Here is a 13,031-nt window from a genome sequence, read left to right as displayed (position 1 = left end):
ATGGATTGATGCTTCGTCGTCAGTATCTCCTATTATACGAGGAACACTTGGAAACCCACTCATGAGATTTTACCTTTTTACAACAGTCCAGTTTGGTTGTAAAATTATTTTGTTTTGATTTTGCCAGCTAATAAAAAAAAAAAAATAACACTTGACATGACAAACCAGCGCGACATACAAATGTTTTACTACAAAGTTTGCGACATGGACATTATACACATTACACATGTTCATTAAAGCACTATTTAAATTTGATCTAACAAGTTCTTAGCACTGGAGATTTCAGTGAATCCCAATTCATCTTCATTACCCAAGTACTTAATTTCGCCATCTTCAACAAGAGCAGCGTATCTTTGCAATCTTAACCCGAAACCAACGGCAGATAAGTCAGCAACATAATTGTCACCCAATTGCTTGGAAATAGTGGCATTTGGATCAGTGGCAAACACAATGTAGTTTTCTTCATCACGGTAACCTAAAGCCTTACCCCAGGCAGCCATAACAAATGGATCATTGGCACTCAAGACAACAATCTTGTCAATTCCCTTCTTCTTGAATTCAGCCAAATTCTTTAAGTAGTCTGGAATATGTTGTTCAGTACAGGTTGGAGTGAAAGCACCTGGAACAGCAGTAACCACAACCTTCTTACCTTTGAAAGTGTTGGCCAAGTTCAATTCGACTGGGACATCACAGGAAAGAACACCGTCGTGTAATTTAGTGTATGGAATATATTTAGGGTTTATGTTAGTTGGAAATTTACCGCTCATAATGCTTAGAGTTTGTTTTTTAAAAAAAAAGTGATTGAATTAATTTTCAAGGAAGAGAGAAATCCGTAATTTAAATAGTTTACAAAAATTGGAAAATTATCCGAAATCATTGATTCAGAAACTAGACTCACTTCTCAGTTTGTAATCAATTGCTCACTAAAATTTGCCCCCTATCACCCCCCCCCTCTCAGCCCCTAGAGAATTTGATTTACTATTAGTTTCGCGCCGTCCCCTCCTTTTTTTTTTCTATTGCTTCTTAGACAGATACAATTATTGCTGGCTCTTTACCCCACGCGCATATTCCACCGTACTGGCCCCCAGAATGAGAAAACTATTGGCTGTAGATATGCCCCGTACCACGAGGGACTACAAGAAAAATTCCCTTATTATAGTATTATATTACTACGAGTCGATCGATCGGTTTTAGTTCGAACCAATTGGCTTATTCGAGGATGTTACGGATACTTCGAACTCCGAGCGATTTTTTTTTTAGTAGCCGGAGTGGAATATACGGTAGATTACGTAAGTTTTGTTTGTCTCTCATAATATGCATTGATAAATAACTATACAACTTTCACACAGATATCTCTGAACAGCCTCTAACTTTTCTCACAACTAATGCAATTACGCCACCGAAAACACCTCCGGCATATCCACCAACCAATAATGTGATTGGCCATTGTTGCCATGGTCTATCCCAATCCAAAGGAATTGGTATAACACCTAACCAACATCCACCAACCGTTAACAAAGAGCTAGACAAAACCACATTGCTAAATATCTCTCTATAAATGTAATCCTGATAGAACAATTTTTTGAAATTTTCAAAATCTAAAGTATACAACATAGCAATTGGATTGATTATTAATTGTGATAAATGCAATGCCAAAAGGAAACTCTTGATTGTGAACTTGTAGATTGGTGCCCCCATAAATATAACAATTACAAATACCGGTATTGATAACACCAAACTTACCAAGACACTACTAATAATTAATAATGGTACATTCAAGTTCTTGCTTGCTTTTTTCGACAATATCATCTGATTAATAATTAAATAATTGTAGATTAACTGTAACGGCAAAAGTATCACCAATCCTGAAGTCATTGTCCCTTCAATGTCTTCAGTCAATCCCATTTGAAACATTTGCCAAAGGACAAACAAGTTATGGAATGGGATTAATACCGACGAGTTTTTAAGTTGAGGTACCACTGACTTTGTGGGTTTGGCTTGTTGTTTCTCTACAGTTTCATTGACTTCTGGTTTGACATCTAAATCAGATACATCAACATCGTCGAATGATACTTGTTTCCTACCACTTTTTCCCTTGGCCATATTCCTGGTTGGTTGTCAAATGTTAATACGCTAGCCATTTTTTTTGTTTTTTGTCTGTCAGATTTCATTAACTACGCGAAAAATTTATTCTTCTCCAGACAAATATAAGTGTAGTAATTACTGCAAATACTTTTATTAATACATATAGATACATAATCACAATCCTTGTAAAGAATGCTCAAATTCAATGATATCTTGCCAAATGTTAACATAAATATCCTTGGCACTGACTTTACTGGCTAAATTCCGCTTCCGATCTTCGTTCAATTGAGCATACCTTTTAATCAACCCAAAATCTAATATTGGCTTGGTGTTAGTTTCATTATCACGCAACTCAATGGCACCACCAAACCTATTCAATCTTGGATTCAACCCACAATAATGATACTCCTTGTCGGTTAATTGCTGTTGCAATATATACATTCTTCTGTAACTTGATTCATCCACAGGGAAAACATTGAAAAATGATCCATCACTGGTTGATCCAATAATTTGGAATTCATCAATAGGCAGGAATTTGATCTCACTTTTCTCAAAACTTGATTCAATCTTGGGCAATTTCCGCATACAGCTCACGGTGGATTCAATCTCAAATGCGGATTTGCTAATCAATCGTTGTCCATTCAAAGATTGTGGGTCATCAGGATCATACTGAATCAAATGAAGAATGTTATTATTATCAGCAATTAACATGTAAATATCTTCGTCTTTAGTAATGAAATCTCCACAGCTTACGTTCAAATGGTGCAAGTCTTTCCCCAACATAATCATTCTAAATGGCTCGGCATCAAATCCAACTAACCAACAACTTTTGAGGGGATCTCCCAACATTAATAAATTCCCAAGACTTTTCAGTTCACTGACGTACACGGCAGTATCCAAGAACGCCACCGGCACAACCCCATCATCTTGGACATCTCTCACAATAACCTTTTGTCCTTGTGCAATCAAGAGTCGGCCACTTAATCCACAAATACTAGTGACGGCACCCCGAGTGTCTTCTTGGAAGACCTCCTTGAACTTATGATTGGTTTCTGGCTTGCCTGGTTCAGGCACAATATCGACAATTTCAAAAATCTTGAACGATCCATTAGCAACAAGATCTTCATTACGGTATTTCCCACTGCCTATCACAATAAACTCCTTTTTATTCTTAAACTTCTTCATCAGTGATCCCACATCTAACATCATACTTTGAACATTCATGGCAACTTCCGTGTCGTCTAATTCAATGGTGTCAATCACAGTCCAGTTTAATGGCGAAATCATCTTAATGGATCCTTTATAAGCCACCGGACGCGGAGTCTTATCGGGAAGTGTACCCACGATAAGTTTCCCATCTTCATCTAACCCATCGTAAGGAATCTCCCTGAATGTAGACACAACATACGTGTTTGAAGTTTCATGGTATGTGATCGATTTAATCAGATCGCCAATATGGATTTGTCGCATAGGCCAATTGAATTCATACGTGAAATCAAGGGATAATTCACAAATACGGGCATTCTTACTATTATCCAAAAAGATCAACCCGTTCTTGATTTTGGAATCGGAAAATGCCGATATTGATAATGCTGGTATTTTCGAAAATTGGAAGATTCGTGGGATGGAATGCATGGGTTTCATGATGAGGTAGGGGATTATACCTGTGACGAAAATACTGGTGTATCCGTTCAAATTGGGGAAATAAACTAATCTTCTTTCAATGGTGGTTCCTAAAGGATATGCATTTTCAGGAGCACCGGTAATCCGTAAATCCTTTTCCTTCTTGAATATGTAATTCTCACCATCAAAATAAAGCTTATACATTATGACTTCTCCTCCAATCGTCAATATAGTCAAGTATTCCTCCTTGTGTGTCCTATCTCCTAACTCATTCAAGATGATTTGTTTAATGAATGGATCAGGGGCATTTTGGTTCGGGTCGAAAAACGCCAATGTCAAATTATCAGTGAATTTATCCACATGATTCAATTGGAAACAACGTTGATTATGAAATCTATTAAATGCCACAATTCGATTATCACCAGTAACCAAAACAAACATTTTCAGTTTAGGTCCGGTGGTGGGTTTAGCAGGAGGTGCACCACCAATCGAACCATGTCTTCTCTTTGTTCCTCTATTAATCAACAAGTTCACATCCTTCAGGACCGCACTTAATAAGTGGGAATTGGTAATATAACCGGTGGTGATAATTGTATCACTTAACATTTTTGGAATTTCAATCTTGGTATACGTTTCATTATAAGTATTGATTGAGAAAATCATGACGTCACCACTGGCTAAAAAGATCATCATAAATTCATCACGGAGAATACTGCTCAAGATTTCATCATCTTTGATTTCATCATTCAAGGTCAATCTCTTTTTGAAGTTGTTGTTGTATAATACAATCTGTTTTGGGGTGACTTGTAATATGAATTTCCCATTGTTCAATTCATGCATGTTGATAGTCAATTCATCGTTTATAAAATCTTTAGAATTCAACCTAGCAAAGGACTTTTCAATTTGAAAAATTTCCGATTTGGAATTGATGTCATCGGACGTGATCAAATATTTTTGATTTAAGTTCCACATTCTGTTGACTTGGGAGAATGTCAATGAAAACGAAATGTTTGGCTGGATGGTGGGTGTGATTATATTCAACTTGGCCAATTCATGAGTTCCTGCATTGGCAACGAGACAAACCTCATTATAGTTTGGATTAGGTAAATTGGATTTAAACTTTTCTCGAGAATAAGTTCCGAGGGTAAATGAAGAAATTGGTCCATTATTAATAAGTTCGTCATGATGAATAAACTCGATTGGCGAATTAGATATAATTTGTTTCTGTTCTTCTTCATTCTCTTCATCCATATATAGATCATCTTCATCCTCTTCGTCATCTTTTTCTTCCTTCTTCTCTTCTTTTGCTGCTTCTTGGGTAATTCTTTTTTGATCGACATCAGTATATCTAAACTGAACCAACGGACTGTTTCCATTCTCATTAGCGAAAAACAACAAGTTGTGATCTAAAACTGCAACTTCTCCTGGATAGCACAATTTAATCTGGCTATACAACGCTTGATCCACAGTGTCTATATGAACTTTTTTAATTGCCTTTCCATCCAATTCAAAATTAATATAGAAGAATTGTCCAGTAGTCAACACCATTAGGACACGATGATCACCAGGGATAGGAATAATACAGCAATCTTCCAACAGCAAGGATAAGTCAGTTTGATCTTGGTAACTCTTTGTGGAGGCCGTGACTAATGAAGTAAATGAATTGACAGCAATACGTTTAATGATCCCACCATTATCAACATGAAATATTTCATTACATCCTAATAATAAACATCCATTTAATGGAGAAGGTAACGGAATAATCCTATCTATTTCATAAGGTAAGTTATCAATCTTAAACACAGACACGGTGGACTTTGACACGAGATCCAAGGTCATCACTTGGAACAGGACATTATCCTTGACTTTGAGCAAGTTTCCGGCCCACACATTACTTTTCAGGGATAAAATTGCTATGGTTGGTTCTCTATAGTTATGCATGAATTGAATATCCACCACGGTTTCAATGGACGAATCGAGAGTTTGTGCGTCTATTATAAAACTCGAGTCGTAGAAAGACACAGCATCGGCTGGTTTGCCGTTTATATCCAACTTCTCCTTCTTTTCTTTCTTGTTGTCCAAGTCCATATCTTCTTCGTCGTCTTCCTCTTCTTCTTCGTCTGAAACTGCAAATGGTAAGAAACATAAAAGATTCTTGAATCGAAGACAACTGCACGAGTTAAAAGTAGGCTCCACTATCAACTCAGAGATCCCCAACTTCTCAAAAGTCGAATTTCGAATTGCATGCTCGTAGTAATGCAAAGACACCGTGGAAATCGTATGTAAATGGTGATTCCATTTGATGATGGAGAATTTAGCGTATTTGGTAGAAACAATCAAGTAATCCAAATGGGGATTCTCGACTGTCCGTAAAGGATGTAAATCTGTGATCAATCCATTAAGCTTGAACTGTCCTATGATCTGTAGTTTGTATTTGGGTTTTGTGGGTGTTGATTGTTGTTTTATAAGCACTGGTTCAAAGATTTGGAGCAAATTACCCTTGGCAACAATTAGATGTTTAGATTGGGGTGATATAAAGTTACATCCAACACAATTGTTGACCCTTGACGGTTCTATAAACTCATGGTATGCGTCCATCGATAATCACACGAATGATTACTCTTCTTACACTCGTAGTATGATAAACCAGCTGTAGTACACACCTTGGTTGTAAGTTTTTTGTTAGTTTTGTTGGAATGGGAGAGCCAGTTTTTTTTTTCATAGCCGGGGTTATATGCAGTACACACTTCAATTTTGAAAGGGTGCGGCGTCACATTCCCCAACTCTCTCTTACTTGGAAGAAAAAGTGAATCACGGAGTTATAGCATTTGCAACAAATGTGGACAGCCGGGTTATACGGTCAGAATAATGGATTAGCGATGTAAAAATCAGAATTATCGTATGAATATTATATGGACTTGATGTGCTCCCACTGGGGAGGTACGACTAGTTCGGAAGATATGCCGGGAAACTGGGTATTTCATGACACCACCCTGGTCGTGACAAGGATTTTTCGGATGATGTAGACGAAGCACGAACCGGAAAACCTTTGGCGGAGTGGATTTTGGGAGAAATAAATGATTTTATAAGCCCTTTAAATTTGAGGCGATAGATATATTATTCAGATAATTGTGATCAACTTTTGTATGTATGTTTATATCGTTAGTGGACTTTTTACGGTGGTTTGGGTAAGGTTTATCATGGGTTCAGATCAAGTGCATCCGATATTTTTCGGGTACATGGATAAGTGTTTTTCCTACAATGGTCTCGCCATAATCCAGGTTTACAACCAATACTAACATCAAAAGTAGTTGCTATACACTTTAGCCGAATATCCCTATCTAAACAGAACTTGATATATTTCTCCTATGCTGAAAATTGTCTTTTTTTTCAACTCTGATCATTCCAAATATGCTTGTTAGACTGAAGAGATTCATTTGCAACCGTCTCGAATCGATGTACAAATATAAAATGGTATTAATAATACTTTACACTTGAACACTTAAAAGAGAAAAATGTGAATAGAAACTGATGGTGACAAAGTTTATGGTCATATATTCCTTCAGCAGAAAGCAGATTTAAAGTGATAGTTGCCAAACAGATACTGATACGCATCAGCTACCAGCCGGCAATGATCTCTTACTCTCAAACCGGCCAACATAGGTCAGAATTTACAGTTGCAATATATATCAGCATTGTCACAATTACGTATTTTGTTGCTTGCGAGGGTAAAGTTCTTCCCAGATGCCATGCATGCACATATAACTTCCATCGTAGTCCATCACCCCACCATTATCCAACGCTTGCATTGTTATTTCTTGTTATTTCTCAGCGAATGTAGTAGCTATGAAAATGAGAATACTCTTTCATAACGGATAAAATACTCAACCATTTTCTACAGTTCTCAAACGTGCAAAAAAAGGAAAATAGTTTGTTCATTAAATTAAACCCTACTTGGGATAAGGTGCAATTAACTCACGGATACGACAAACTTCCTTGCTTGTGCGAGTACTCATTACAAGTGCGTTTTTCTGAAAATGTTAACAAGTTGATCAATATACATTGCTATTTGGTCTATTTATGATTTACTTCTTTGATATGCCATATCACATAATTTTGCAGCTACGGAACATGTGCGGCTTATGCAATACCCGGACTTACAGAATGTATGCAAACGCATAAATATATTCCTTAACCAATCTAAAGAGAATTCTATATACTAAGTCAATTATAACATAAAGAAAATTAATGAAAAAATAATTCCGAAAGCACTTGTTGGAACAATAGCAGCACTGCCTTCGTATATGGAGTCATAGGTGGAGATTGTTGGAGTGGTAGTTGAGTTCACCTGAGGCACGAATGTGGAAATTGCGACGTTAGATTCAGTGATAATATTACTGGTAATAACATTGACTGTTTGAGTTGGAACTTGAGTTGTTCTTGGAGTTGGAGATTCGGTGGTGAGTGGACAGAACGTGGTGTATACTGTATCAGCATGGGTAATCACAGTAACTCCAGTGGTTTTGGAAACTGCCACGCAGGCATCATCATGGCATGAATATTCAGTTACAACAGTAGTGTAGAAGTCAGTCACGGTGGATGTGGCCGAGGGTTTTGGTGCCTTTGTAGTGTTTGGTTCGGTGACTGAACTGCCAATTGGGTAGAGGGAAGTGTAGGTAGTATCTCCTTGGACACTAGTTTCAACACCAGAAGTTTGAGTAACTAAGGTACAACCACCATTAGAACAGGAGGTGATTGTGACGAGGGTGCTGCGGATATCAGTTACAGTTTCTGTTGGATCTTCAGGGGTAATTTCTGTTGCAGCTGTAGGTTCAACTGGATCTTCAGATGTAGTTTGTGGGTCTGATTCAGTAGAACTTTCAACTGGATCTTCTTGGTTTCCTGCACTGGATGGATCAGTTTCTGCTGGGTCTGCAGTGGTTTCTACTGGATCAGTTTCTGTTGGATCAGCAGTTTGTGCTGGGTCAGTGTCTGTTGGGTCAGCAGTAGTTTCTACTGCATCAGTGTCTGTTGGGTCTTCAGTTTGTGCTGGATCTGTTGTTGATTCTACTGGATCTGTTTCTGCTGGCTCTACAGTAGATTCTACTGGATCTGAAGTAGTTGGGTCTGATTCTGTTTCTGATTCTGTTGAATCAGTGTTAATTGTCTCAGTAGCTGCAAGGTTAAATAATGTTGTGGCAGAACTAGTAGAATTATTGTATACTGAAACACTCAGTGTTGGTGAAGTGGATGTGCTATTTTGATATAATGAAGTTGAACTTGATGTTGGACAAGGCAAGGTTGAGATCACAGTTGACCTTATGGTAAGCATGCTAGACTCACTAGCAGCAAGGATAGTTGCAAATAATGTAAATGGTATAAAAGCTTTCATTGGTAATAAATTATGTAAAGAAAAAGTGGAGGGTTGTGGATTTTAGGAAAAGGGTTCGTAAACTTGCTTTTATATAAAATGGAAATTGTTCGTCTAGGGACAATGGTCTATGTGCATGGCATAAGAACAGATCACACAAATCAGATTCGATGCTGGTCTAAGGTCCCTCGATAGAAAGAACATGGACCCTGTTATTGCCAGCGTAGAAAAATGGTGGCAGGCTTCGAATGATACAAAAGAAGGCTGGCTGAGAAAATCGATTGCAAAAAAAAAAAAAATAAAAAATAAAAAATAAAAAATACCAGGCTGGTGATTTCCTAATTCGGCCGAGTGCGGAAATGTAGTGACAAAAAAAGAAAAAACATCATGCTCAGCAAAACTTTTTTATCTATTCCATCAGTAAATTTGGAGTCTAAGTACTGGAGCCTACTTTGTTTCAACAAAGAATACGACAACGTGTTTGTGACTTACGATATTATTTAAGGTTTTTGGCATGCATTTCTTTCTTCTTTGTTTGCTATTATGGAATTTAACCGTTCACTCCGTAAGTGGCCAGGTTAGTGATTTTATTATTGAGTTTGACGATGGGTCAATTGTACCTACATTGGAAAGATCCGAGTTTTCATTTATTTACTTTTACTCAGATACATGTAAATACTGTGCCAAGTTCAATCCCGTATTTGACAACTTGAGTGTATTGTTTAACAATATCAGTAAGCCGGACGCGTTCCAAGTGATCAAGACGAACGCAAGAAAGAATAAACGGTTAAGCGAGTTGTTCAAGGTGCAACACTATCCTACATTAAAACTACTTGAATACAAAACCAAGGAGATATTCACTTATGATGCAAACAGAGATTTGACCACCTTGATTGAGTTTTTAGAAGCAAAGGCCAATGTCAAGCCCAACTATGACAATTTCGTGTCTCCCATAAAGACGATTACAAATCTGACGGAATTTGACAAATTTGTCCAAACAAAAAACAAAAAGAACAAATTGGTGGTGTTTACTGGTGGATACATCCCCGAATGGAGAGACTGGGAATATCCAGCCCATTTTTATCAAGAAACAGCACAATCATCATATGCTAGAACTACCGATTTCGCCTTGGTTGACATTGAAAAATTCACCGATTCAGACATTTTCGCACGCTATGAAATCAACACTTTCCCCAGTATGATGTACTTTAATGTTAAAAATGGACAATTTCAAACATACCACACCACTTCTCATCAAATCAAACCCAAATTGGACGACAAAGAGATAGTACTGTTCATCACTGGCCAGGACAAGCTACCATGGTTTAAGAATACCGACGAGTTACATAACTTTAACTTGCAATATCTCGAATACCAGGGGCATTTATTCCAAAGAAAAGGAATGAACCTTAAGCAAAGTGATGTTAGTGACGGAAACCTCCTGGAAGAAGAACAATACCAAATCTTGTTACAGCAAATTGAATTATAATACCCTTGATTGTGGCTGTTTCGTGGCTTGACGGCGGTGTCTGTTTCCTGTATATAGCACATACCAGCAAAAATTGTCCGTCCCAGAAAAACGTCTGAGGTGTCTAGAACGGAAAAAAAATCAGCAATACAACACCTAAACAAGTTTATAGATCTACATAACATAACATAGCACATATCCAACACCATGAATATCTTTCGATTCTTTGGAGACCTTTCCCATTTGGCCAGTATATTCATATTGCTTTATGCCATTGAAACCAACAAATCCATCAATGGGTTGTCGTTAAAAACCCAAGTATTATATGTTCTTGTTTACTTTACAAGATACTTGAACTTGTTCACCAAGTTCTTTTCCCTTTATAACTCCATATTGAAAGTTTTTTTCATCGGATCGTCATTATACACCGTCTACGTTATGGTTTACAAATACCAAAAGACCATCAAGGCCGACATTGACACATTTCCAATCAAGTATCTCGTGGGGCCTTCAGCAGTGGCGGCCGTGATTTTCACCCATAAATACACCCCTATGGAAATATTGTGGTCATTTTCACTTTGGTTAGAAGCCGTAGCTATTTTACCACAATTGTTCATTTTGCAACGTACTGGAGAGGCTGAAAATATTACCAGTCATTATATCTTTGCCTTGGGGATCTATCGTGCTTTGTACATTCCCAATTGGATTTACAGATATTACGTTGAAGATCACTTCGATTATGTTTCTGTATTGACTGGTCTTTTACAAACGGCTATCTACTCTGATTTCTTTTACATTTATTACACCAAGGTTATGAAGGGAAAGAAGTTTGAGTTACCTGTTTAAGTGTATAGACTTTTATTTTTTTTTAATAAAGGGTGCTGTGTGTATTTCTATACCGACTAATCTAATCCCTCTTCAATGGATAGTACTCAGTTCTTACTCCATCCTTAGTAACAATTTTAATTTCTAATCCATCACCAACATAAATGTGTCTTTCAGTAGCGGAAGAGAATGCATCTCTAACCAATTCGATAACTTCTTCCAACGTTAAATACTTTAATGGTTTCTTTTCCTTTCCGTCGGTTCCTGGGATAAACTGATTCTTGAAATTGACTTGATTATCCAAGAACGGCATTATTAAACTGGCGGCAGCCCCACCAGCCCTACATTGTTCTCGTTCATACGAACCGACAGGGTCATATGAATATACCGCTCCCTTACCTTCTTCATCTAATCCAGCAATCAAAGTACTCACGTAGTAAGGAAAGAATCGCTTGCCATATAACAAATGTTGAATATATCTGGCTGCACTTTTTATTTCCAACTTTCCCCCAAAATTGTCAAACTTGTACCACTTCAATTGTTGACGGAATTTGTCTATCAATGCTACTCCGTCGGCAGCAAACCCATTGGCAGTCATGACAATATTGTCACCCACGTCAAAGATCTTGGGCTCGTACCGCGATTGGATGGAATATCCTTCTACTTGTCTTGTGTCTCCTGCCAAAACGGCAAAATCTTCTCCGGCGATACCTAACACGGTACCCCCATTGTCGGAATATGGATTGAATCTGTGCTCGATTGGGACCGAATGGATCTCATTAGAGTATTCTGATGCCACTGTTGTTTGCATTGTGTATGTTTGGGGGGTGCTAAAATAGTGTAGTTGTTGCACTGTTAGTTGTCGCCACTGATTTTCTTGCCCATTTCAATCGCAGTAGTATTTTCGGGTTGGCGCACTACCAAAATTTTCCAACTAGTCTTACAACGTTAGCTTAAGGTACGGCCACCTGGACGGATATTGACAATGTATAATATGTTATATAGCACATTATAGTATATGATCTAGAAAAATAGTTGTCAATCAGTTTACTTTAGATACTATGACGGCATTTGCCAATAAAATAGATACACAGTTAAAGTTTATTAGATAAAATTATATACAGACATCATTACACATCTAATAAACTAACCATTAGCATAGTCGAATCGGGACGTGTCATCCCCTATTAAACTATCCCACTCTATAAACCCATCCATTACTTAATGTTTAGCAGCCTCTTGAATTCTACTGATATAACTCTTGGAAATAACATTCCACGATCTCATATACTTCTCACGGCATTGTGCAATACATTGATCTTCCTGAAAGCTTAAGGATTCTTGAGGTTTGAATATACATTTGTCAAAACAGTTTTCGGTTATGGTACGGACTAATTCGGTAGCGTTGGCAGTAGCTAATTCCTGACTGATTTGTTGTTGGATTTCTTGTTTCACTTGTTGTGATTTTGCTGATGCTGGATCAGCCGGAGCTGATGCGGAGGAAGAACCAAAAAGACCCATTGTGTGTGAGGTACCGTATTGTATGTTGTGGTGAGTTATATGGTTTGATTTGATGAAAATCCGAGATTGGAAAAAAAAAAAAATTGAAATCAATTGGACTAAATATGTCACGTGATAACATAAAGAATTGAGATCTGT

At 37.5% G+C, this 13,031-nt stretch overlaps 8 protein-coding genes across 8 annotated transcripts; 2 read left to right on the top strand and 6 right to left on the bottom strand. All coding sequences in view use genetic code 12, as the record gives it.

Annotated features, from left to right (window-relative positions):
- Window positions 1–190: 190 nt before the first annotated feature.
- AHP1 (thioredoxin peroxidase) lies at window positions 191–774 on the bottom strand (the record flags this gene model as incomplete). Its single annotated transcript, XM_007372796.1, has 1 exon — window positions 191–774. One exon carries the CDS (start codon window positions 765–767, stop codon window positions 246–248), a length of 522 nt encoding a protein of 173 aa, XP_007372858.1.
- Window positions 775–1,029: 255 nt separating this feature from the next.
- On the bottom strand, window positions 1,030–2,124 carry SPAPADRAFT_58680 (mannose-ethanolamine phosphotransferase; the record flags this gene model as incomplete). Its single annotated transcript, XM_007372795.1, has 1 exon — window positions 1,030–2,124. One exon carries the CDS (start codon window positions 2,101–2,103, stop codon window positions 1,342–1,344), a length of 762 nt encoding a protein of 253 aa, XP_007372857.1.
- Window positions 2,125–2,259: 135 nt separating this feature from the next.
- SPAPADRAFT_131396 (cleavage/polyadenylation factor CFT1) lies at window positions 2,260–6,306 on the bottom strand (the record flags this gene model as incomplete). Its single annotated transcript, XM_007372794.1, has 1 exon — window positions 2,260–6,306. One exon carries the CDS (start codon window positions 6,304–6,306, stop codon window positions 2,260–2,262), a length of 4,047 nt encoding a protein of 1,348 aa, XP_007372856.1.
- A 1,444-nt stretch (window positions 6,307–7,750) lies between these two features.
- Window positions 7,751–9,259, bottom strand: SPAPADRAFT_58678 (uncharacterized protein; the record flags this gene model as incomplete). Its single annotated transcript, XM_007372793.1, has 1 exon — window positions 7,751–9,259. One exon carries the CDS (start codon window positions 9,098–9,100, stop codon window positions 7,937–7,939), a length of 1,164 nt encoding a protein of 387 aa, XP_007372855.1.
- A 238-nt stretch (window positions 9,260–9,497) lies between these two features.
- Window positions 9,498–12,215, bottom strand: SPAPADRAFT_58677 (proteasome core particle subunit beta 6; the record flags this gene model as incomplete). Its single annotated transcript, XM_007372790.1, has 1 exon — window positions 9,498–12,215. One exon carries the CDS (start codon window positions 12,181–12,183, stop codon window positions 11,455–11,457), a length of 729 nt encoding a protein of 242 aa, XP_007372852.1.
- On the top strand, window positions 9,594–10,568 carry SPAPADRAFT_53704 (uncharacterized protein; the record flags this gene model as incomplete). The annotated part of the gene is made up of 1 exon (XM_007372792.1): window positions 9,594–10,568. The coding sequence occupies one exon, from the start codon at window positions 9,594–9,596 to the stop codon at window positions 10,566–10,568; it is 975 nt and encodes a 324-aa protein (XP_007372854.1).
- SPAPADRAFT_131422 (uncharacterized protein) lies at window positions 10,755–11,393 on the top strand (the record flags this gene model as incomplete). The annotated part of the gene is made up of 1 exon (XM_007372791.1): window positions 10,755–11,393. The coding sequence occupies one exon, from the start codon at window positions 10,755–10,757 to the stop codon at window positions 11,391–11,393; it is 639 nt and encodes a 212-aa protein (XP_007372853.1).
- Window positions 12,216–12,348: 133 nt separating the features above from the next.
- TIM13 (protein translocase subunit) lies at window positions 12,349–12,944 on the bottom strand (the record flags this gene model as incomplete). The annotated part of the gene is made up of 1 exon (XM_007372789.1): window positions 12,349–12,944. The coding sequence occupies one exon, from the start codon at window positions 12,891–12,893 to the stop codon at window positions 12,594–12,596; it is 300 nt and encodes a 99-aa protein (XP_007372851.1).
- Window positions 12,945–13,031: the final 87 nt, after the last annotated feature.

This window comes from Spathaspora passalidarum, assembly GCF_000223485.1.
Source record: "Spathaspora passalidarum NRRL Y-27907 unplaced genomic scaffold SPAPAscaffold_1, whole genome shotgun sequence".
NCBI classification, from domain to species: Eukaryota; Fungi; Ascomycota; class Pichiomycetes; order Serinales; family Debaryomycetaceae; genus Spathaspora; species Spathaspora passalidarum.
The sequence above is the reverse complement of the archived record's forward strand: the minus strand, read 5'-3'. Positions and strand labels throughout refer to the sequence as shown.